This window comes from Prinia subflava, chromosome 1 (genome assembly GCF_021018805.1).
Source record: "Prinia subflava isolate CZ2003 ecotype Zambia chromosome 1, Cam_Psub_1.2, whole genome shotgun sequence".
NCBI lineage: Eukaryota > Metazoa > Chordata > Aves > Passeriformes > Cisticolidae > Prinia > Prinia subflava.
In genome coordinates, this window is record NC_086247.1 from 26,204,800 (window position 1) to 26,231,346 (window position 26,547).

Genomic DNA, 26,547 nt, shown 5'->3' on the forward strand with positions numbered 1-26,547 from the left:
TACTGCAAACTGATGCCTTTGCTCCCTTTAAAATCAAAATGTGATCTAGAATCATATGCCTCAATAAAAATGTCACACCTATTAAAATAATTACTTTGGTCTGCAGTATTCCTTGAAATACTGTTATTAACTGTAAATTATAAATGTCACAAGTCTTAAAATTGTGAATGAAATAAATGCCCTATTAAATTGCATGACAACCATTTGGCGAGTTTAAGATTTCCTTACATAATCCATCTTTTTCTTTATAAAGTATATGTTTTTTTGTAGAATTCTCCGAGATTCAAATGTCATTTGTCCAGTTTTAGAGTTATCTTACTATTCAAAAGTGTTTCTGAAGGTGGTCATGTAAACAATACTTATTTTTTGAAGTCAAAGTGTATTATCTATTTAAATGATTTGGAAAGAGGCCTAAGTAGAATCAGAAAAATTAAAACATTCATTTTGTTTCCAGATGTCTTACTGATCCAAATTATTATCTTATCTTTTTATCCATGAAAGATAAATGTTGCTGATATGTGTAGAGAGGGAAGGCATTTTCAGTACACTCATTTCAAGTCATTCAGTATGCCATTAGGGTTATGATAAGTATCTGTCTGGGATGGTCTGATGACTTACAGGTAGAGAAATTATGGGTGTGATAGTAATTTCATGAAATTCTGTATATTTTGACAAATAATATGTTTGAAAGAACAAAAATCTTTAAATAAAAAATTCTTAAATAAATTCTCAAATAAATATGAAAGAAGAAGTTTTAAGAGTTGCTCTACAGAGTTTAAGTTTTTCACTTGAAGGAAATATATGAATAATGGCAGGGGGGTGATGGGGTATGTGTGTTATATACATGCCTAGGATTTGAGGTCCAGTTTTAGGAGATCCTGTATATACCAAGGAACAATGAAAAAAGCTGGGAATGTCCTGTCTCTAATGGATATGACATTGCTTGATCTAAAAATTTGGTCAGGTAGAAGTAGCAGGTATGCTACATATATGCCTGTGTGAATTGATGACTATAGATTAAAATATATATATTGAAAATCTATTGACTGATGATGATCTTATAAGAAACAAGATTTTTTTTTCATTTATTTGTACAAAAGAAAATTATTCTGTTATAAGAGCTCTTACGCAGTTGGCAAATAATTTGCTTTGAACTACTTTTCATCTGAAATGGTGGTGGCCTAAGCATCCTTTGAAGGTTTTATTGGAATGTTTTTCCAAAAAGGAAGATTTTGGATAATCAAAAATAATTATATTCCTTGGTTGTGGTAGTCATTCTTTATACCCTGTATAACCAGTGCCTGGTTGGGCACTGGAACAGGCTCCCCAGGGAAGCGGCCACAGCAGCAGCCTGACAGAGTTCAAGAAGCGTTTGTACAGTGCTCTCAGGCACATGGTGTGACTCCTGGGGTGTCCTGGGCAGGGCCAAGAGCTGGACTCAGTGATTCTAATGGGTCCCTTCCAACTCAGCATGTCCAGTGATTCTATGATTCAATGATTTAGTAACATCAGAAAGGTATGTTAGGTCACTTTCTCTTTCCCCTTTCACTGTTGGGCTTGTACAGCTTACAGCTGTTTTTTTGCTGTGTATGTTTCCTTTAGTGGGTTTGTATATTATATCCAGCTGCTGTATTTTTAAAGGTCCACCTGACAGGATACCACCACCAACAAGACCTCTGCCAACAGTGCCCCCACATCGTTCAGTCCCTCCAGCAGACCCACGAAAGAATGACAGGCAACCTAAACCTCCCCGGCCACCCACTGGTGGTGACAAACCCTCCTATCCCGGAGCCAAACCTAACATCTGTGATGGGAACTTCAACACTCTGGCTATTCTTCGCCGGGAAATGTTTGTTTTTAAGGTAGGAGGCTATGAATTTTTCAGTGTTACATCAAATGTCTACATTTCTCTTTTTTTTTATAAAGCAAACTCTCATTCATCATGACTCTATGTTCCCAGCCTGCTCACAGTCAGAAAGTTCAAGAAAAAATTTAAAAATAAACATACACATGGCTTAAACATCTAGCAGGAGACTGCTGTAATGTTCTATTTTAAGAAAATACCCATGTCAGCAGAAACTGTAATGCTCAAATGTGGGGGTAAATAAATGCTGCATGTTATGGAAATATAAAAAGTGTAAATCAATTAATGGATAATAGGGATGCTTTTGTTGGGAATACAGCCACATGCCAACATACAGTAGATACTGTCTTCAGCCCTTGTTCTTTTTTTTCATGGAACTATCATTTTAACTTTATAATTAGATCTGTCATTCACAAAGTAAGTTTATCATTGTGTTGTGGTTGCATTGAAACCACTGCATCTTACAAAAAGTCTTTGCCACAAAATTCTTACTGCAAATGTGTCCTTATTTATTTCCATTCATCTTCCTGCTCTGAGCTGAGAATGTGGTGATGCACAACAAATTGAAATAAAAAAACTGAACTGAAAGGCAGTCTTTTAATAGAAGTACTTTGCTAAGACTCATGGTCATCAAAGGTATCTTTAGGAGGCTGATCTGCAGTATGGTTAGCAGAAGGCATTGAATGTTGAAGAAAAACTGAAGAATCATTATTGCTTGGTCTCTTAAACCAATTTGTATGTCAAATTTGCTTAAGCAATGGGAAGTGTGAGATCTTTGTTTTGTAAATATGTGGTAGGATCCTTTTTATCTTCAGTATTATAGGTAGAGAAGAAGGGCCTTTTGTGTGACTAGATAAGCATTTTCTCTTCAGCAATAGTGTAAGTGCAAGGGAAAGGCAATGGATTTGTCCCAAAACACGAAGCTCCCAGTTCAATTTTGTTGTCCTCTCTGATAGGACTCATTTCTCCCTTATGTGTTTTCTTCTTATATAACCTATTTTAACAGATAAATCTTAGTAGCAATGTTACCCAGGCTTTCACTTTCTTTAGCATATCTAAAAAAAATGTACAAATAGCTTTACATGAATTCATTCAAAATTATCGAGCTACCTTCACAATCGAATGGACAGGAAATATTTTTCCCATAAACAGCTAAGGATTTTTGTAGCCTGGGGCTGTCAGCCCATTCCATTTGAATAGATGGTATATGGTGAAACACTGGGAGGTCCTGAACCATCACTCTTTTATGACTGAAACTCAAATGCTGAGGAAGAACCTAATTTTCTAACTTGACATTAAACAGGATATTAAAATACCTACTTCAATCTCATGTCGTCCACTCAAGAGCAATAGAACATATTCTCATTTAGTTTAGACATAAATCAATAAACTGAGAAATGCTGTTCCACTAATACAAAATTTCCTGTCTAGGCAAGCCTGTGTTCCTGGATAAATATATTCACCACCATTAATAATCTCTCTTATCTGGTCTGATTGAAAACAAATTAAGTTTTCTTCAAAAATATTTACTGCTTACTGCCTTAACACCGCATATTTACTCCAAAGTGTGTATGCTTGCTAGTGTGCAGACTGCATTTTTGTTGCAAAATTAAAATTCCTTTTGTGACTATTCCAATGAGGAAATATGTGAATAGAACAGTTACAGATTTTGTGTATAGAGTCTGACTTCCCAAATGAAGTTACTGCAATCATAAAGGCAGTGTGCTAGGAAGGGAAGTAAGAAGCCACCTTTGTCGAGGTTAATTTCTTTGGGGTCCCACAGTTTCCCTTTTTCTCCTCAGGATGCCTGGGAACATCACAAGGCATGCTTTGGGTTAGTGTACTAAGCAATGGAATTTGCCTAAGTATAAGGATTTTGACTTTGTAGAACAAGTGACTTTGAGTGCTTGATTTGGTGAGCCTTAAGTCTCTTGTTTGTACATTAATTTGCTAGTGAAGATTTTTGTCTGCTAAAGGATTTTTATTAACTTTTTGAGATTTTTTTGAGGGAGGAGCTGGAGGTGATGTATAGGGAGGGCTATAAAGGGGGCAGAAAAGGGGAAGAGTTAGAAAAGTCAACTTTGCAGAATCCTTGGGTGTGGGACAGGTTGTAAGGAAAAGCCCAACATGTTGGAATGTAACAGAAAAAGGGCAGGAATTAATTCTTAGGAGGTGTAAACAGAAATAGGAACTGGACACAGGGAAATCATCCAGTAAAGGAGGAAACCAAGCTGGAGGTTCTGTGATTTGTCACAACAAAAATAACCCAAACCTCTTCTCCCTTGTCCTTTAATGATAGTGCAAGGGAAGACTGGGAGGGCATGAGTGATGGGCTGAGAGCCAGGTACGGAAAGGTGGAGAACAGGGGATTGATGACAGTACTGTACCAGGTGGAAACAATTAGAGAAGAATTATGACCTTCATTGGAAGAATTATTGCTGGGTAGTTCCCAGATGAGTTAAATGAATAAAGCTGGAGGCTAATCAAATTAAATACCTTTCTTTCTTTGTCTTTATCCAGAGGTCTGTAATTATTGTGTAGTGGGAGATTTTACTGCCTCCTGAATGGAATGTATGCCATGTACCAAATTCAAATTGAAAAAAAAAAAAAAAAAAAAAAAAAAAAAAAAAAAATCATATGGGCAGGTCTCAAAATCAGGAGCTCAATTTGTTTAAATAATCCTTATAATCCTTGAAATATTGCTTGGGAACTTAGCCACAGAGTTGAAGAATTTGAGCACTTTTGAATGATTAAATTCAAATTTAAGCATAAAATTAAAGCATGAAATCTAACTCACTGAGATACACTGTGGATTTTCATTATAGTAGATAACAAACATTATTAATTTCAAGATTGTTTTCTCTTGGCTATTGGGCTATTAGGTGTAGTTAAGAGCATCAGAATATTAGGAACAATTTCTATGTTCAGTCAAATTAATGAGCTTTGTCTGTGGTTTTACGACTGTCTGACATTCTCAAATGGGTATATCCAGAGCAAAATTGAATAGCACTAAATGTAAGGAGAAAATGCAATTTACACTTATCCATCCTTTTTTATTGTTTTTCCATCACTTTGACAAAGTAACAATCCTAGAAACACTTGATAAAAATTGTAGGGCAGTAGAGAAAAAAAAAAGGGAAATTGTTCTTGATCTAACATAAATATTAAACACCAAAGTAAAGCAATCAACTTCCTAAAGTTTCTCCAATGATCATCAAGTTAAATTATAATTTTTGCAGATGAGCTTCTTTTTTGTAGGAATGACTGGATTTTAAAGAAAAGGTAATTATCTTATGACAAATATATACATATCACCGACATATAAATGTATTGTCCCAAGAGGATTTCTTCCAGAATTCTTTAAGTTAGATGCCCTTATATTTTCCCTGCCAGCTGTAATGTTTCAGGACACAGTAGGCTATGCAACAAAAATGTTTGTTAAGATCAGAACATTGTAACTATTGGTTTCAGTTGTCATCAACTGATAAATGCTGCTGTTATTTGATTCATGCTTGAATTGGTATAAGGAACTATCAGGGCAGAAGAATTTCTATGCCAAAATTCATGTGTGCCAAGTTTTATCTTTGGATAGCTTTTTTGCTTCTGTATTTATACTCAACGCTGTTAGTATTTTGCTGTCACATTCATTTCCAATCTTTTCTTCTTCTGTTTAGTTAGAAGTCCACTGGGACACAGAAAAATGGCTGAATATGGTGAAAAAGAAAGGTATTCCTTTTCTGGGCAAGTTATGCAGTGTCATACTGTCTGCCTTTAATGAAAATCCTCTTTGCCATTGTGTGTAGCAATATAGTGGTATCCAACAATACTGTCTTATTAACATATCCTGAGAGTACCTCCAGGGCTAGTGCATCAGGAAAAGAAACCCCATTGTCTAAGGTCTGCAGAAAAGATCCATTAGTGAAAAAGTTTGCAGCATATACATCCACTTTCTCCCTGTGTCCTGTGCAATTCACACTTTGTTCCATAGCAACAAAATTACCTGTAGCTCTTCTTCAACAGTGTGACTGCTGTCAATATCCTTTTCCTTTATGTTCTTTTCAGTCTCACATTAAAAAATTCTGCTCTCTTGAGCAAATTGCATCTAGAAAAGTAAGCATATGTGGAATTTGTCCTTCATAAGCATCAAATGAGAGGGCCGAGTTACCGTTGTTTTTTTATGTGACACAAGTTTTTGTTTCACATAAGAACATTTCATAGAGGTTGCACTGGTCCTTTGTTTAATTCTAATTCCCTGGGAAATAAATGGATGAATCCTATAAAATCTCTAATGTTTAGCATTCATGTTGGAAAAGTTAACTCCTTGAAGACCAGCATTTTTTATCTACTCTCATATACTGTAGTGTTTGTTGAAATGTAATTATGTAATTTAAGTATTAGATAAAGAATTTTGTCCAGCAGACAAATAGCATTTACAGCTCAGAAAAATGTCTCTGAACATTGCAGATGGTAGAATATGGAACCAGTTTGAGGAAGGCCTTAACAGGCTGTAATTTCTCCACAACTTGCAGAAATTCGTTTTCTGACTCTTCATCTGCTAAAACCCATTGTAAAAACATTTATGACATGCTAAACAAGCCAAGGCAATTAGGCTGTAATTACTCCTTGGCATTAGTTTAGACTGCAATTGCTTTCATACGTAACAGTATGGGTTCCATTTAATATCCCTCTTAGAAGTGTGTATTTATATAGAGTATGCCATTAAACACAGAGGACAAAAATCTGTTTCCTGATATGTGGTAAACATATGAGAAACTTTTAAAGCATTTTAGCATTGGCTATTTAATCTAATCAAAAATATGTGAGACAGAGGGAAAATACTACTATTAAAAGCAGAGGCAAAGAAACAGCTATAGTATGAAACGATTTCATTTGAAAGCAGACTTTTTCAGAGCTCTTGTGGTCTGTTTGTGTAGCTGTTTTTTGTCGTGTCATGCTGTGGGTGTCTGAGCTGTCAACTGCTGCCTGGGAAAGTTCAGCAGAGGATCCTGAGGAAGTAGACACTTTGTGATCTGAGAGGGAAAACCACTTAACATCTTAGCTGTAAAAGACCAGGGACAGTAGTTTAGAAGTAGCCAAGTCTACAGACAGCAGACTCCTTTTCCCCTATTTTTGTATCATGTTAGGAAGAACAACTTGATGGAGCTTGCCAATTTTGAACTAATCAGAGAAGGAGAGCTGTTTTAATTCAGGTAATTCAGTTTATATGTTGAAAAGGAAGTAAAAAGGAAGCAAAAAGTCGCTGGGGATTTCAATGTATGATAATATAACAAGCTAACTGGGAATGTACAGCATGGTTGTTTTATGAAACAAAACCAAATTGTCGGATGTCATGAAGGATAAAAGTAGGGACATGCTGGGTTGCTAAAAAGTCATAGCTTGTCTGTTTTTGATAATTGAATACTTTCACTGACAGATGTAAAAATATTCTCCAAATGTTACCTCAGCTTTTCAATCTGCTTCTAAGCTAGGAAAGGTTTCTATCTAACACATTTCACAGGCTTAAAATGGGAAGTACAATCTGTTCCTTACAATGTGGAAAGTGGGTAGTATATTCCATCCAGCTGCAGAGCAATTTAGACAAGAATGTAATCACCTGGGTAATAATTGTACCAGAATAGTTCTGTTTAAAAATCCTTCTACCGTCTCTCTTTTTAAAAAGTTGTCTTGAACTTTATTACACAATTTGAAAATGGCAGCCCAGTCATAGCAATACTTACTATCTAGCACCTACATGCATATCTGTATACATATATGTAAATTTTATGTATAGAAAGTTCTAAAAAAAATCATAACTCTCTTATTAGGGGCTTTATTTAGAAAGGTACCAATATAATTGATATATATCTTACTGAAACTTACAACCAACTTGAACTGATTAATAGTCTGTACTATCTGCCTAGTAAAATTCCCATTAGTCATGTAGTAGCCCATTAAGAAGTATAACCTTACCAGGATGTACGACTCAGTACCTTCACAGGGCTTTAGATTTGTCAGGAGAGGGAGTACTGTTTTTTTCCAAAAGGTTATGTTTTCATTGGCAAACAGTGTGGTGTAAAGGGATTTAATCAGTGGTAGAGCAGATGGTACTGAGTTCCTCTCATGTCCATCATATGTGCTTTGCTTTTAATTAGATACAGTTTGTCCTCTGAGGCCAAACAGTTGCACAATACATGTGGTTCAGGTTTTTCAGAAGGGTATCTGTCCCTTAGACTCTGGTGTCTTTGACTGTGGACCCCATGAGAGTGCACCACATAAGTGTTTCATCCAATAGTGGGTGTTACCATCTTGTTAATATCTAATTGCTCACACCATCTTGACCCAAATAAAGTTTGGGTAGAGTTTATTTGCTCTACCCAAATAAACTGTCACATGCAAAGTATATTATTATTTCTTCTCATAAAGTTTTTGCATGACACAATTGTACCTGTTGCTTGGCTACTCCATACTACAAGTTTGCAATACAGTTCAAGATGAGGTAGATATAACAGCTGTGCTGAGGCATTGCCTTGAATTTGAAAGCTAATATTCTGAAATTTATTTTCCCTGAAAGCAAGACAGATGATTTGTTTAATTTCAATTTAAGCATGAGGAAAAAAAATGTTCCCTTCTGCAACTTTTTGTAGCAACAGAAATAGGAGCATTAAAAAGTCATAGCCTCCCAAAAATGTTTCTGTCACTTATTTTTTCCACTTAACTCCAAAGGAAGTTTCAAGTATTTCAACATACTCCCTGAAAACTTCTAAAGGACCTTTCCAACCTCAATCCTTCTGTGATTCTGTGAATGTGCTGAAATTTGACTGTTTCAGCCCCTCATTTCCCAGTAGCATTTGCTCCATCTCCTTTGGAATATGACTGTCAGAGGCAATAGCTAGTGAGATTTCGTCTGGAGACTGTTTTGTGGCTTCTTTATTCCAGCTCAGAAAATCAGACCAGGCAGGGGAGATTCGGCTGTGTGGCAGCTGCTCACAAACACTAACAAGAGAAGTGCTGTGAGGGGGGAATGTCCATCCTTTCTGTCTGTGTGAGACAGATGCTCTGCTGCCTCCTTCCCCTGGGTCATCTTTCAGAGGAAATCATCCTCCTTCCTAGGGTCAGGCTCTGAGCTAAAATACTTTATTCAAAGGCTGAGTTGGTCCTGTCTCTTTGAAACTCTCACCACCTCATGATGAGCCATTAATACCCACAAGATGCCCTCCCTAACCCAGAGAGTCCTCACAGATAAAAAGGAGCACTTCAGACTCTTCAAGGGTTTTCACACAGAGCTGGACAGCCTGAGTTTAACAGGAATACTGGAGTGGATTGTGTGAATTATTATACAAATGTGGTAGCAGGCTTTGGGACAATGTTTAAAAATTGTGGGCAATTAAATGTGAATCCAAACAAATTCTTATTTCTGATTTAGTTTTAATCTAATAAATACTGAAAAAAATGTGATACTAAATATTTGCAAACCACTGGCCACAATCCAAAGAATTAGTAATTCTTTAGAAGTATTTTTTAAAATAGAGTGGAACTGGGGGAATCTGAAGCTCTCCAGTACTTGCTTTATGCAGAAGGATAGAGTGGGTTAAACTTTTATGTATTCTTAGGAAAGTACTTGTAAGTTGAATGAAAAAATTAAATTAATACTTTTTCTCACTCCAAAAAAGCAATCCTCCAACAAACGATAGTGTGCTTATATTGTGTTACTTGTGCATTTAGAAGTGCTATTTTTATTAGTTGTTGAAAATAACTGTTCCTTTTTTCCTGCCCATATGACAAGAGTTTGTTCTAAAATCTGTTTGATCATTAAAAATTGTATTTCAATCACAAGTTTTACGTACTACCAAATGTACGGAATACTGAACAATTATGGTTCTGCATAACACTGTTAAATAAGAGAAAGATGTTAAAAATACAGATAAATAAATGCACATGAAAAGACTCTAATCTGGTAAATTTGTTTCTTGTGCATAACTCAACAATAGAAAGAGAATCTCAGTAGGGAGAACGAATGCCCTCAATGGACATTATCACTTGAGAAAAGACTAATGATGTCAATTAAAGTGGAAAGGTGTGATCTTGGGGATTTTTCCCCTCACTGTTACAATATTTGTTTCCTAAAGTCAGAGAATCCTGTGATCCTATTAATTTTTTACTTGTCCTTGTAATACAGTAAAACTGAATAATGAAAAGTTTTAACTGAATGCTAATGTGCAAAAGGTATTTAATTTTGTAGAAGTTGCCTGTTTTCAGAGGCTCATTGTTTGGGTGTACTGATTAAAAATATTTCATTGGCAAGAGAATAGAAAAAAGCATTATTGACAAAAAAAAGGCAAAAACTCACAGCAAGGAATAATCTAAAATTACATGGAGGCATATCTTCAATTTTGTGCCACCAGCAAGTGTTATCTTGTAATATTAACAATACATTTTAATTGAGGCTACATCCTAATGGAACCAAAGGGACCAGTTGCAGAAACACTTCAAGCACAAGGCTTAATTAAACTTTCTTGTTGTATCAAATTGTGGCCTTTCAACTAATTTAGGTAAACGTTTTGGAAAACAATTTGAATGGCTTGTAATGTAAGCTTTTTCAAGTAGTGGTATTATTTGCTTATGCTTTCCTAATCTTTTTTTACAGCCAAAGCCTTATATTGTAGCAGTATTTGTATATTTCTAATTTCTTTCTTTTTTTTGGTCCCTTTCAAAGGGTTGAAGGTCCACAATATAAAAGTTTGGCAGGGAGTTAAATGCAAATAAACTAATCTCATTTGTTCCTCTGAATTAGCTATTTCCTGTGCAAAACACTGCACTACTAAACAGTTGAAGTCTTAAATAATATAAAACACATGTATTTTTTCAACAACTTAGTGAAACACTATTCACACTCTTGGCAGTCTATTGGAAAATATCAAAAATTTATAGTATATATTTACCTAAATGTTGCATTTCCTTCTTTTTATAAGCTGTAGCTTGAATATTTTTAAGTGTTGCTTTCCTTGCCTATTGACTGAAAACTTGGCCCAATTGAAAGGAGTGGTAAAAAACTCCACTGACTATAGCACACAGAGGATTTCACTTGGTTTTAATTACCTTTGGTATAATGAGGGACTATCTATTATGAGTAATACATATGAGGGAAAATCACAAAAGAAACAACAGGTAACTTTGTAATGTGTATGACAGCTTGTACTGTAAGCATTCAAAATCAAATTTTATGATTCTACATTTCCAGTCAGTAAATCAAAATTACACAGGGACCATTTTAATTCATGATTTAACATATTTGTCTAATGAAAATATCTTTTCCAAGGAGAATAGGCTGTATTAGGTCAAAGGTTATACTGAATGATGGCAGGGTTCAATCCTTTCCCATTCTCCATAAGGCTGCACCAGCATTTCTCCTCAATCTTGTCACAATGGAGCCTTTGATTTTGTGTTGGAGTGATGTCTGGCCATCCCTTTATAACACCCACAGTCATTTATTGCTTTAAATTGTACATTACCAGCTTATCTGTAATCAGATGTGGTTTATGATATTACATATTTACTGAAATTCCTTCACTTTCCACGAGATCTAATCCCTGTATCTGAGTGACAGAGGCAGTAAGCAAAGACAATTGAATATCTATCATTTTCATATTTGCATTGTCATGACAAATGTTATTGTTGGCTGCTGTTTTCTGGATGTTTCACTCTTAATGGCCTGTTTTGCTCAATGGCCATTGCTGTCAAGCTCAAAGCTGAGACACTCCAGAAATTATCACTGTTCACCCACTGATTACTGTGGCATCTTCTACAGTCATTTTTTTAATCCTTCCATGTCAACAGGCATTTACTTAGCCTTGCCCCATACCATTCAGAGTTAGATTTGGTACCTGGATTTTTTTATTTTTGCTGTCAGCACAATATCAGAGAACACAAGCATTAAAATGAGAACAAAAAGTATATATTAGCCTCTTGGAGCAGTTTGAATGCAGAATAACCCTCATACACTCACCTATAGGACATGGAACATATTTCTCAAAGGGGAGAAAGGACCTTAGCACAGGAGCTACCAGGGCTCTTTGACAGAGCTTTAAACTAAATTGGAAGGGGAAAAGGGACAAAACCAGTGATAAGCAGTTGCCAGTGATAAGTAGTAGAATGACATGCCAGAACTTGATGAACTGAGTGCTAGTGAGAACCCTTGGGGCTGAAGCTGCCCAGAAATGTGGGGAACAATAAAAAGAGACTATAGTAAATGGGGTTATATCAGGTTGGTGGCGAGTCAGTAGTGGGGCTCACATGACTCCATCCTAAGGCCAGTTCTCTTGTACATTTTCACAAACTGCTTGGACACAAAACTTGAAGGTACACTGAGTAAGTTTGTCAATGACACTGTACTGGGAGGAGGTGATTACTCCACTGAGAACAGAGAAGCCCTGCAGAGACATCAACAAATCAGAGGGCTGGGTAATCAGCAACCAGATGAAGTTCAGCAAGGGAAAGGGCTGGACTGTGCACCTGGGACAGGGCAAATCAGGATGTACGTACAGATTTGGGAACAAGATGTTGGAGAGAGTGCTGTGGAAAGAGTCTTGGGGGTCCTGGTTGATGGAGAGCTGAATCTGAGTCAGCAGTGCCCTGGCAGCCAGGAGGACCAAGCCAGTCCTGGGGTGCACCAGGAACAGCATCACCAGCCAGGCAAGGGAGGGGATTATCCCACTCTGCTCTGCACTGGGGCAGCCTCACCTTGAGTCTCTACTTGTTATAGATATGCATATGTAGACAGAGGAGGTTTGGCCCTGAAATGAGTAGTGTAGACACTCTTCCATTTCCCCTACAAACAGTGTATTAAAGAATGAGATATCATCTTGAGAACCTCGTCCTGGTTAGAACAGCTTCAGTATCTCTTTATGGATGAACTGTCCTAAACTACTGCAATCAGGAGGAAATATTTTAATTACTCCCTCTCTCTTGCTTCCACCTGTGGCTCTGACGTGACTGATCAGTGCACTCCAAATACTTCTGGTTTACTCAGAGATTTCATGCAATGTGCAGTGTGGAGAAGGCAGAGAGACGGGGTAAATGGTAGCATGAACACATCCTGCATTTACACATAGGATCACACTGAATTGCATATATGTGCAAAACCATGAAAATTAGTTTCATGAATTATGAAGATTCAGGGGAGAGACATGATTTTTTAGGTCTTCAGAGATATAATAAATGTCAGTATGAGAGTTACTGACATAGCTGATTTCACCTGTTTTATTTCTGTATGTGTATATGATGTGCACATAGTGGTTTCCATCAGTTTATGCTGTGTCCTCTATCACTAACATCCCTCTTTCTTTACAACTGTAATGTCACTGTTCCATTTACCTCACATTTCATTTATTCATTAAATTTTTTCCATCTTACTTCCTTGTATATGTTTTCCTATTATTAGTTATAGAACCATAGGATCAGAATGGTTTGGGTTGGAAAGGACCTTCAAAGATCATCTCTTCCAACTTCCCTGCCATGGGCTGGGACATTTATTTTCATATGGAAAAAACATATCTGCATATGAATTTATGGATGTGATAGAAATATGAAAATACAGATGATGTAGTGATAAATCATATAAATAATAACATACCATTTTTTTTCTAGTAAAAAGGAAATTAAATCTTTCATTACATCTAGAAAAAATGTTTGGAGTACTAATTTCTGTGTTCCTACAATATCAATGATAGGGTTCTGATGGTCGATTTTGGATAATCCTGGTAGACATAGTTTGTCACTGCCTCACCTTCAAAAGCTTTTGGCCAACAAGAGTGAATGATAATGACTTCTATTTTATTTCCACATTGAAACAGACATAGAAGCTTCCTCCAGCTAAAAATTATGTTAAGTGATCTCATAGATATGTCGTAGTTCACAAGTCACAAACTTATTCATGTAGGTGCACATTATTTTTTTACCAGGTGAATCCTTCTCTCCTCTATTTGGAGTTTTCTAATCTTTGTGCTTTGCCAGGAATATCTACCTAGATTAACAAAACTAAAAAAAAGTATTTATTTATAGTTTCTCCATTTGACTTCTTTCAGTGTTTTTGCTGCCTGCCTCTAGAAATTTTTGGTGAAAAAGGTCATATCCTCTCTAGCATTATCTGTAACTTTTGTTATCAAGAACTCCATTCCCTGTTTATTTAATATCCCATATATTTTGGTGGTAAAAATTAAAAAAAGTAGTTGAGTTTGCTCTATTGTGACCTTTTTGTTTTTCAGAGAGTGCTTGAGTCATTACAGACAGCCTGATGACTCAGATGTATTTGTTGTATTTTTAAAAATCATCTGCTCACCTCTGGCAGACAGTGAAGCATCATATTGCAAGTGATAGAGTGATATTCCACTATTCTTTATTCTCTTTCCACGGGCCAGGATGGATAGCAAAAATAAACTATGGAAAAAATCCTTAATTTTTCTGTAGGATCCTAGGTGGTACACTTGGTCTTCTCCAGGAAGGAAATTTCTGTTTCTGTGCTATTGTTGGTAAGGCAATATAGTTTTGTGATAGGAAATACTGTGCAGCTGGGAAAAGAATCTTGAAAATGGTGTTATGCTTGTACTCTCTCTGTTCCTAGAAAATTTCACATGTTTTGAAATCTTTTTGACAGTTTCATTAAAGGGAAAAAGGTAGTCCACAGTTATTGATCTTTTTTAATGAAATGGTGAAAGAGGTTGCAAAAGGATAGAAGAAAAGTGAAGATTATGACATATAATATCACAAATTAATTGGGTGATGGAGAGAGTTGTACAGTTAATGTTACTGAATTTTCAGATAGAGGCTCATATGTTTGTCAGACTTAAGCTAGCAAAGTGTCATAGAAAATAATGGGTTATCTAGTTTCTCAAAGAGTGCATGAAAAGGAGAATATGTTATTTGAAGAGAAATATCAAGAAGTAGGTGTTGGTCAATACAAAAGGAGATTTGACTCATTTGAACATTATGTTTGTGACGTGCCCCATGATATTTCGAAGAACCACGAACACATGTTGATATAACCTGTATAAATGCAGGCCGCTGAGAGAGCCAGTCTACATTCCAACTTGGTGTTTTCCACTATTATTTTTAAAGAGAAAAGGATAGCTACTACAAAGCACATATCTTCACCTAATATCATAATGCATATTAAATACATATTAAACCTTTTTCACCCCTTTTCATTGTTTAGGCCCTTCTATATACCTGCCTGATTTTAAAGATGGTATATCAAGGATCCCTTGTTTGTATCATATATTACATAGACAGATACCTTTATTAATGAAATTGTGATTTTTTTTTAAATTTCACTCATCTTTGTTAGAATATTTACAGTTTAAATATAGAATGCCTCAACATCAACATAACACTTTTTTTTTTTCTCAGTACCAGGAGAAAGTTTTTCAATTCTAGCCAAGAAAATTAGGGGGTTTTTTTAGTAATAAAAAATGCCCAGTTTTCTTATCTTTCCATGGTGCAGAATACACCATTGGTCCATTAATTGATGGAACTCACTGCTTTTATGTTAGCTGCCTGTGGGGAAGGGCAACAGAATGGAGTTCAAGAAAATTTACAGATGGTTCTGTAGTCTCAAAGTGCAAACACTACTGAGGAAATAAACACTTAACTGCTCTGTAAAGGCCTAATATTAATCATGTGGATGAAAGGTTTTGTGCAGTACTTCATGGGCATGTGCTGATACCTACAGAACATTAGGGGGAATTTGAACATTCCAGAGATTCCTGGCTGGAAGCCTAGATTCGATGTCATTACAGGTCTTTATTTTGCTTCTTTTGTGTCTGTCTATTTGTTTCTTCATATTGGATCATAACCATGTGGCAATGGGAACATTTTATAGTGTGTCAGTCTAATTAATTATTTGGACAAAAATCAGAATGAATTAAAATGCTCAACTGAGTTGGGAATACAGAAACCCATCCAAATGGAGATTGTTTTTATTTATTTTTGTTATTGTTTAAAAAAAATTATGTTCCGTTGGTAAAGATAAAACATTGATTACCTGAGTTGTCACCATTTTCAGGTATATATTGTGGGACAGAGGAGAAAGCAATATCATCTCCAGCTGCATCATAGTGCAAGGTCTTTTACTGTCATACTTGTAATCTGAAGAGATACAGTGGACAAGATCTGTACAACAGTTTACAAATGAGGGGAGAGAACAAGAGTCTTCTCTCATGAAGAGAGTCAGAATGCATATGAGTCCTTTCTGAAAAATAAATGGATTATTTTCATATTTTCCCTGATCTTTGAAGTCTAATTTCTTGGTTGCTTTAGCTGTTTTGTTTTGTTTTGTTTTTCTAAAGCATAGCTATCGATTTCAACATGAGCAATGAAAAGCTGCTTTGACATGTCTCAAATGAGTGAAAGAGAATATTCAGGCCAATAGTTAGGACTCAGAACAAGATGCCAAGAAGACATGTTTTAACATAAGGCCATTTTGGACCCTGCATAAATTACTTGACATTACTTTATTGTGTCAGTAATGCAGAAGAGAAGAAGAGAGATTAGAAAAAATGCTTAGCATACTCTTAGCAAAAATTTCTTACATAAAATCACTACATATTTCCCCTCGAAAACGTATTTACACCAGTGAACCTCGGCTTAGCTGAAGACAGATGCTTTAAACCAATCTCAATTTAGCACTTCCCGTATTCAACAATGGGATGTTTCCCAGTTTTTCACTTGCTTCTATGCCGAGTCACAGTAGTTAATTGTTTTGTTCATGGTGTTAGTTAGCCATAACATGTTTTTAAGGAAAAGAATAAGTTTATAGCAAACAATGGTTTTAATTTGTCGACAGTTCTCCAGTGTCTGATTAGGTACCAACAGCAAATAGTTGGTATTTTATATAATTATGCTTAATAATTGGAATAATCGAGGAAGTAAATTCCTTACTTGAGAAAGTAAGGAAGAAACAGAACAAGTATTTGGTGATATCTTTCCATATCATTATTTTGTGTCCAATGATTTGGTCTCATTTCCAGGGAGGATATCACCAGGAGGTTCAGGATCTCAACATAGGAAGTGCTGAGATTTTTCTGAGTGATATTAAAAGCTCTGACTTCTCCCCGTGGCTCTCAGGCAACATTTATGCCCTGTTCTAACTGGATAACCATGCTGTTGTCCGAAACACATTAGGAAAGATGAATTATTTCTATAAATTCAAATAAGCGATGCATTGTACATCTGTTTTTGAACGGATAACAGTCCTTTGTAGTTTTAAAGGAGCCTTGTCTGTTCTTAATGTGAACCAGCTCCATAATGAGCTGAGCTAAGCTATTTTGTATGTGTATAAATCATCCATTTAGTTAATTGTTCCCTAAAATGAGCTAGATTGGTAGCATCTGATTCTGGTGTCAATAGACCCAATTGTTTTCTACTATGGAATTAAGTAGGAACTGAAGTAGGGCTAGTCTATACATTTCATTGCAAATTCTATATTAAGAAAAAAACAGAAAAGAAAAATAATTTCAGAATCCTTCTCATAGTTGAATTGTGCTACTAATTTTTGCACAATAATTTGCACTTAAATCCCCTGGAGTGTATCTTCTTTTTTTCTGCTGAAAAATTTTCCATGAAAATTATTTCCCAGAAAGTTGCTCAAAATTCTTTTGGTCTTTTTTTCCTATTTTGTGCAGTAATGTCCTTTGACTTAAATACTATAAATTCTAAATTCAGAATGTTGAAGATGGATGGAATAAAGAAATAGTGGAATTCCCTAAATGAGTAGTCACAAAAGCTTTAATCCCCCATGCCACAGGCCTGTTATTACCAACATTGAGATTCCCTGATGAAATTCATGACCTGATGAAGTAGATGTGAAAAAGTGCCTTTTGAGATTAGATCAAGATTTTTTAAAAGATATTCCAAATTTGTTTTGGTTTAGATACAATAACTATACCTTGCATTTCCCATATTCAATTTCATAATATTTTATAAAGGTGTATTGTAGGGGAACTTTATTGTCTCCTTGATCACAGTCTTGAAATGTAGTTTCTGCAGGCTTTGTCATTTGGTAAATTTCTCTGTATATAACCAGAACTGTTGTTGTTTAAATTTATGGGGGGTCCCCGGGGAGTGCCCCCCGGAGACCCCCGGGGTCTTTTGGGGTCGTGGTGTTCCCGGGCCTGCAGGCAAGGAGACTCAGATGCCGGTGGGATGCTGATGAGGTGAGGGTTTATTCACTGAGGGAGAGGGGAAGGGGGGAGGGGGAAGGGGGGAGGGGGAAGGGGGGGAGAGGAGAGAGGAGTGTCCGGACGCCTCCAGGGGAAGAGGGGCAAGAGGGGCAGAGCCTTCTGCCTTAGCATTCTTATCACAGAGGTTCAAAGGGGCGCGGTAACATTCTCCAGCCAATGAGGTTACAGATACAGGATACTGCAGGGAGGGTACAGACTGGGGATAAATCATACATTTTCCAAGGGTGAGCCAGAGCAAACCATTTCCATAAAATGCAATCCCACAAGTCACCCTTTTTTTCTTTAAAATGTGAGAAGAGAAATATGACATATGACAATTAACAATTTAAAAAATGAAACAGTAATTACACAGTTTTGCAGCATGAAACCAAATACAATTGCAGTAAGGATTATGTTATACTGTGAACAGTTGATCTGACCTTGTAATTGCAGTAGACGGGTTATGTGAGTTTATATTGCAAGATTTGAAACAAGTTAACAAATTTGTTTGAGCCTTTCCAGCGTGACTGGCCTAATAGTGTCTAGTCTTTTCCAACTGGCTTTTCAGACCACCACAGCCCCCACCTTAGGCTGAGGCGCTGACCTCTGCTCCCATTCCAGGGACAGGAAAACACGTGGAGTTCCCCGGGCTCCACACACGGCCTCAGATTCTCACCCACGGATCTGAGCCAAATCACTCCTTTCACTTTCCAACTGGTTCAACCGAAAGGACCTACACTCTGCATGCAATTGTTTACATTCGTCCATATGTACCCACTGGGGGATTTTTTTCGTCCATACTTGCACCAGAACTGTCAGAGACTTAACAAAAGACCCCCAGTTTTAGGTCATCAAAAGAAAAACAAAAGAAAAAAACTACAAAAACCGTCAAATACTTTCTCAGACACTCTATCAGGTTATCAATCACCCTCAGAACTAACTGAGGACAGTATAAACCCAAAAAGCGTTATCGATTCAGTAATCTACCACTGAATCACGCCTTACAAGAAGACAATCTAAAAACTGCTTCCCTTGGATCCACACTTGTGACCTGAAAAGGCCTCTGCTTTCTAAATTAGAAAACAGGGGAATCTGCAATATGAACACACACAAAACTAGAAAGGCATGATTGTAAAAACTACTTCATGGGGATGGGAAGGAAATGGAGGGGTTTGGGACACCCTGCTGTTTGGCCAGAACAGCAAGGGACAGGGGCAGAAAAACAGGGAAAGGGAATCAAAGTAGCACTAACAATTATACAAGGCTGCAAAACTGGTATTACAAATTCACTTTAGCTTTGGGGTTTGGTTTCTTAGCGTTTACCTTGTGGGACTTGGAAAGCAGAAGATGGGACTGAGAGCACGTGGCCATGGTGGCCATGCGGTCACAGCGCAGCACGTGGTGTTAGCCGTGCCGTGCCGGGTTTAGCAGGAAAGGGTTAACTCTCGGGGGTTTGTTAAGGGAAAGGGGGTTAGGGAGAAGGAGCAGCAAGGGGAGGAGGGGGTAAGGGTAAGGAAGGAGGTTACACAATTTACAAAACCGAGTTTTGGAAGGTGCAGGGCTTGGGCACAACTGAAGACTGCTTTTTCCTTCTCTGATGGCCGTCTGGCTGAGTTCCTTTCGCTGCTGTCCAGGGGCATTGGCTGCTTCGCCGCTGTTGCCAGGCGGGGGGAGGGGCACCTGTTCGCGCGGCTTTTCCCGGTGCTGGGGCCCGCGCGCGCTGCGGCGGGGCTGGGGCCACGTGTTGGCTCCGCCGGGACTGCCCCGCGCCGCGGCCGTGCCGGGCCGGGGCCGCTCCACCGCCGGGGCCGCGCCGCGCCGCGGCTGCCGCGGGCCGGAGGGTGCTGCGCCACTGCCGCGCAGCCCGCGCCACCGAGCCGAGGCGGGCCGGGGCCGAGCCGCAGCCACGCGCCGCAGCCACGCGCCGCAGCAGCGGTCCCGCCGCGCCAGGGCTCACGCCGGAGCCTCGCCGTGGCGGAGCCGCGCCGCCCGGGCCGCGCCGCCCGGCGGGGCTGCACAGCCCGCGCAGCGCCGAGGCGGGCCGGGGCCCCAAGGGACTGGGACCCGGGCCCGCGCCGGGCTGGTCGGCGGTGGTGGGACAGGCACGTGGTGGCTCACGAGGTCTCTGCGCGGTGGGGGAGGGGCCGCCCCGGGCCGCGATGGCCCAGAACGGCCGCTCCACCGGAGACGGCACCGAAACGGAGTTACCATGGTCCATCTTATCTCAGGGTCGCTGATGCCCTTGCCCGATGTTGGTGCGTCATCTGTTGTTGTTTAAATTTATGGGGGGTCCCCGGGGAGTGCCCCCCGGAGACCCCCGGGGTCTTTTGGGGGTCGTGGTGTTCCCGGGCTTGCAGGCAAGGAGACTTCAGACGCCGGTGGGGTGCTGATGAGGTGAGGGTTTATTCACTGAGGGAGAGGGGAAGGGGGGAGGGGGAAGGGGGGAGGGGGAAGGGGGGGAGAGGAGAGAGGAGCGTCCGGACGCCTCCAGGGGTAGAGGGGCAAGAGGGGCAGAGCCTTCTGCCTTAGCATTCTTATCACAGAGGTTCAAAGGGGCGCGGTAACATTCTCCAGCCAATGAGGTTACAGATACAGGATACTGCAGGGAGGGTACAGACTTGGGATAAACCATACATTTTCCAAGGGTGAGCCAGAGCAAACCATTTCCATAAAATGCAATCCCACACAGAACTCTTCTCTAAGAGAAAAATTTAATGTTATTAAATATCCTAGTATATTATTTGCCACTGGCTTCTTTTCTTTTTTTCTTTTTCTGCAATACTCAGATGAAAAAAAAGTACAAGGATAGTAATTTGTCTGGATGTGTCAGTCTGTTGCTGCTGCTTTGCTTAGCTGCTGGGTATGTTTAATCTTCCATTGACACAGGCTTGCTTTTGCACATCATCAGAGTATGCTTGTAGGAGAACACAAGACCCAATGTGATACCTTGATGTGTTTTGTCAATAATATTAAGCTACAGTATTGATTGAAATTTAGTATTTGATTTGATTGACATTTATTTAGGGCAGAAGTATTAGGCTTATTTGGCTTTTTCTTTTTTTTCAAATTAAATAGGCCAAACAGTTATCCTGTGGAATCTAGAAATAGTAAAACTCCTCTCCCTATCAGCTGTAGCTATTACATTTTGCAACTCACTCCACCCTGTTAGGAGAATACTCGTAATAGCACTATATATCTACACTTAACATCAAGTCAAGCAGAAAATCACAGAGATTTTTGCTGTATAGGATATTTCAGAAATTACTGGAGGTTCACACACATTTTTGTAATCATAGTCAAAATAATATAATTTACAGTAGCAATTTGGCCCTGTTTTGCACCTAACTGTCTGCCCTAAATCTTTACCTGCCTTCATCTCCAAGTAGTTAAAAAAGGTGCCCACTCAAAGGTTTCTCTTTTTTTCCTTTGTTCTAGCTTGTAGGTTTTTAGAATGTCTATCACATTGGACAGTCTTTCTGTTTTTACTGGCTGTCATTTGACCTTGAGTCAGTGTCACATATTACAGAATTATAGGTGGAGTTCATTAGGTACAAATTAAATGTCAGAGCTCTAGACATTTTGTGGCAAATTAATGTTTTAACATTGACAATGGTTGTTAGTCCAGAGACATAAGCAAATGAGGTCCTTAGACAAGAAAGCTCCATTAATTTTGCACTGAAAGCTCCTCTAGTTTGTGTATTATGGATGAACCAAAATACCTGGGGATTGTTTTTAATTCTCATGCACATCAGTTGTGTCCCTTAAGGAATCTGAAAGATATTTAAGTTGATAATAAATACTGAAATGGAAATTAATTATTCATGACTAAAGATTCAAACATTCATAGAAAGAAACATAAAGGACCATTTAACACAATCATCACTAAAAAAGGTGAAATTGTATATTCTAAGAGTGGGAGGAGACTGTATCTGCAACAAAGTATGAAAGTTATGCAATATGAACCAGATTTTTTTTTACTTTTATATTGTCTTCCATTCAAGATTCTCTGAGTTGTTAATAAAGAAGTGTTTTTATGATGCTAGTATATGCTATGATCATACATAATAAACTATATTTTAGACCCTTTAAATGCACAGGGAAAAAATACCTAAAGCAATTACTGACAGTACAGAATGATTATGTATGACCTTTGTTTATTTTGTTTTCTCTAAAAAGCTTTATTGTCTTTTTTTCTCAGAAATATCTCATCTTCAAAATAAAATGTCAATACATTCAATTTGAGTGACTGCTACTGCTTCTTCATGTGACTGTTACTCTTTATACATCATAGTGTTTCTGAAACACCTTACAGTCTCTTCTCACTCAATGCCCATTTTCTGCTTTTTAGATATATTGCTCTAGCTTAATTAAATGTTGATTTTTGTTTGTTTGGGTTTTGCTTTCTGAACTGGGAATAATTGTCCAAATTTAATTTACTTGGTATGTCTAACAGTCATAATATTTAATGTTCCATTATTATGCCAGATCTCAGCTGCAGAGGAATGATCCATATTTGTGAAGCAATTGGGTATCTACAGATGTTTACAAAGAGGCATTTGCTAGTCAGCAAGGAAGGACACTAAAATCTATGCATTCAGTGTATGCGTTTGTCAGGCTTTGCATTGCAGTGCATGTGACAAGTCGTGTTCAACCTGTCTGCTGTAGTTAATGTGTTTTAGGGAAACAAAATAATAAAAAGTATATTTAACCAACATAGTGGGAAAGGCAAAGCATTTCTCAAAACACACCATTTCTCAAAAGAGACAAGACAATGTTTATTCAACATAAAAAAATACACTGAGAAGTGTTTTGCCAGAGAAACTGTTTCAAGCTATTTACTTAAAGTGTGAAAGAGCTTTATTGAGGGGAATATGCTTTCTCTAAGACTATGCCTCTTTTGAATTTCAGTAATAGCTAAACTCTTGTGAAAACATACTTTCAGTAAATGTACATGTTTATCAAAATGCAGATGATAAAATTGCTGGTAAATGTAACTTTGTTTAAGATAAATTAGTTACATTTACATATATATGTATATATATATTCTTTCTCTAAGCAGAGCCTACCCCATCTGAATCTTCAGAAAGGTCCTTGGCATCTACGTGCTGGATTTTTTGAGTTCCAGAGTTTGAACTCTGTCAGTCTAAAACCATTGAGTCCAGCATGTTCATAGGAAATTCAGCCAGGAAAATTAAATTTACATAAACAAATTGTTCTATGAGCCTCTGCCATCTCCTACCTTCCCCAATATTATAAATGGTCCAAACTTTCTATTCTTAACTCAGATATTTCTAGATATTTGCTGATTCCCTGAAATTATGTCTATTAACAAATCATATGCCAGCCTCTTTCTGGTTAAATAACACCATAAAAATGCTAAAATCATAAATTTTCAAAATTTTAGTTTTGTAGAAAGCTGTAGGATCCTTACTGATGACCTATACCCCATTGTCCCTTGCAAGGACAGGTACATATGTTGAAAATAGATGAGGAAAATAAAAAGTCCATGAGATTCCATCAGCAGAAAAGAGAACATGGCATGTTATATTCACAGTTATGCTTCAGAATGGAATATTTCAACATTAAAGGCATATACATCAATATATACACATAAACAGATTTAAGAACAAATTCATGAGGATATGCTGAATGAAACAAACATTCTAGTTTTGCTATAATTTTATTATTGTTAAGATTTTCATAGTATAGCAGGAAAAGTTACTGGTTTGCTAAGGAATTTGAGCAAATAATAGATAAGAATATTCTAACCATTATACTGCAGGTCAGCAATATGAAGTATGAAATACAGTTTGACATTCAGCTTGATACCAAATCTGCAAAATATAATTTTATTGATCCTGCAATCAAAATAAAATAATGCAAGCATACCTCACAAATCACTAAGTCTGAAACATAACCTATTCTCAAGAAGATATTTGTTGACTTGATGATTTTACAGGTTTTGTTGCACTGTGAAATCTGTGTTCCTTGCACTGAGGAAGAACTGCCATGTAAACTGTGACAGATTCTGTCAGAACATCACTTCCTTTAGTGTTAAAGGGTGTTGTTTTATATAATACTAATGCTGAAAAATGTTCAAATGTGTGTAAAGAAGTTAAATACTTACCTTATCCATCTCTAAATGAAACACTTTTGAGGAGGTACAGTGATGATATCTTTATTGATACCCATTTAATGTGCCATGTATTGGATTTCGCTGGATTTAGCACTTATTATATATAAATATATATGGTTGTAATATTAACCATTCTATTTAATGGCACTTGGAGAGACTGCTAAACTTCACTACAGTAAAATCATCATCAAAGCATAGTTCTTACTAGCTTGATGTAGTGATGTTACACATATATCCATCAACCTTTCACTGTTAGAAGCTACTGCAAAAAAAGACCCACAAAATTAATTTGTGTTTAAAGCCTGTATGTAGTCCCATTATTTCGGACATTCACCTAAGCATATGGTTCCGTCTAAAAGCACTTGTAGTCAAACCACAATTTTTAAATTGGGCCCCTTATAAGAATGAAGTGAGAGAGTTGCATCACCTCATACAACACGCTGTATGTTCTGCCAAGGGTGGTCTGCTCCAAACACCTGGTTCACGTGTGTAGCTTATACCCACCTCAGCAAAAACCAGCTCTGAAACATTTGTAATGTGACACAAATGCAAACACAATGTGCTTATCCACTCAGCAAAAGGTCTGCTCTAAAAATGCCAGGACAAGCTGTTCAGTATTTTCAAGACAGCAGCTGGACACATATAAATGCATTAAGAAGTGTATGTTTGGTTTCCAGGATCAGTGGTTTTGGAGAGTCAGAAACAACAGGGTGATGGATGGATACCCCATGCAGATTACCTACTTCTGGAGGGGACTGCCTCCCAGCATTGATGCAGTTTATGAAAACAGCGAGGGGAATTTTGTCTTCTTTAAAGGTAAGAAAGAACAAAAGCAAGCTTTTGTGTAACACGTTTGAGTGTGGTGATTTCTTGAAACACATCTTGTTTATTTTTACTCAAGATTTGTAAATCTTGTTGCAAATTGGTAGCTAAATGAAGAGTGTGTAAGTTAACATTTTCTTGTTTATCAATTGCATTTTTAATTTATGATTACTCTTCACAGTATCAGGTCATTTGCTCTTACATATTCAATAAAAATTTGAAAGTATAAATATGAGACATAGAAATTATCTGCCATGAAATAATTTTTTAAAATTTGTTTTAGGAAGACACAATGAACACATTTCCATTATTAATTTTTGTGTCGTTCTCTTTGCTTTTCTTCCTTTTTACAAATGAATTTCTTATATATTTAAATGGCACCTCTGCTGTATATACCTCACTGTACTGCACTGTATTTGTTTCATCTAAGACCTGTGATGTTAGGAGTTTCATGTGGGGAAAAAATAATTTTCATAGCTGTATATTTAGAGGTTTTAAAGAAGCATAAACTCCAGAAAATAGGTGATATAGATCAAATTGTTGCTAACAATTTTTTTTTTCAAATTTCCCTCCAGACATCAGCTGTTCTTCAAAATAAAAGTTCTTGAACATGTGTCTAATTTAGATTTAATGATAAAGTTATCTTATATGTTTAATAAATGCATACTTAGTGACAAAAGTCTACAAATTATGCAAAGTACCTTTTATAAAATAATCATTTGAGAGAAGGAGAAACTGAATGGATGACAAATATGTGAAAAATTATTCAGCTGTTTAGTGTTGTGAATGATTAATTTTAACTCATTACAAAAAAGTAGATTTTTTTAAAGTTATATAAAAAAATCATTTTTACAAGTGGAGTCATTAACAGGGAATTAGAAGTAATATTTCATTCAGTACAGAAACAAGATCTTGGGAATGTTAAAAGAAAATATTTAATAACATGCAGAAACAGTTCATAACAGTACAATGAATTTTATGTTTTGCTAACATTGAAATTGTATTTTCTGTGTAAATCATAAGGAAAATTACATTCCATATAGTACATTTTCTATGTATATGACTTCAATACAGCAAATGATTTTACTTCTTCTTCCATAAAAAAAACCCCTTCAAGTCATTAACTCTGGAAAGTTTATATAGTTGAGAAACATGATCAAGGTGCCTCCAAATCTCCATTCCACTGCTTGCTTTTTAGGTCCATAGGACACGGAAGGGTAAAAATATTATTCTGTAGCTATTCCTTTGCACCACTTCTACAAAGAGCAAAGTAGCTACCCTGCGCATTCCAGACTTTTGCCTTGATAATTCTGGGATCCACTACCTGAGCTCCAGATAGAAATCATCAAGCTGCTTTCTTTTCCTTTCCTGTGACCTTGAAATATGTTTCATCATTATTTCACTCTTCACTTACAGCTGACTGGCTCCTGTTAGGTCTTAGAGGAATGGCTTGATCATGTAGTCTGTGGGTTATAGATAACAAACAACAGAAGGAGGAGGGAACTTCTCTATTT

The 26,547-nt window shown here is 37.3% G+C and overlaps 1 protein-coding gene across 1 annotated transcript in view; it reads left to right on the forward strand.

The window, feature by feature from the left end:
* The window catches only part of MMP16 (matrix metallopeptidase 16), a 179,237-nt gene that overhangs the window by 126,066 nt on the left and 26,624 nt on the right, over window positions 1-26,547 (forward strand). Inside the window, exons 6-7 of the mRNA XM_063391591.1 lie at window positions 1,642-1,862; window positions 24,889-25,027. Coding sequence (XP_063247661.1) covers window positions 1,642-1,862; window positions 24,889-25,027 — 360 coding nt within the window. The remainder of the gene's footprint in view (window positions 1-1,641; window positions 1,863-24,888; window positions 25,028-26,547) is intronic.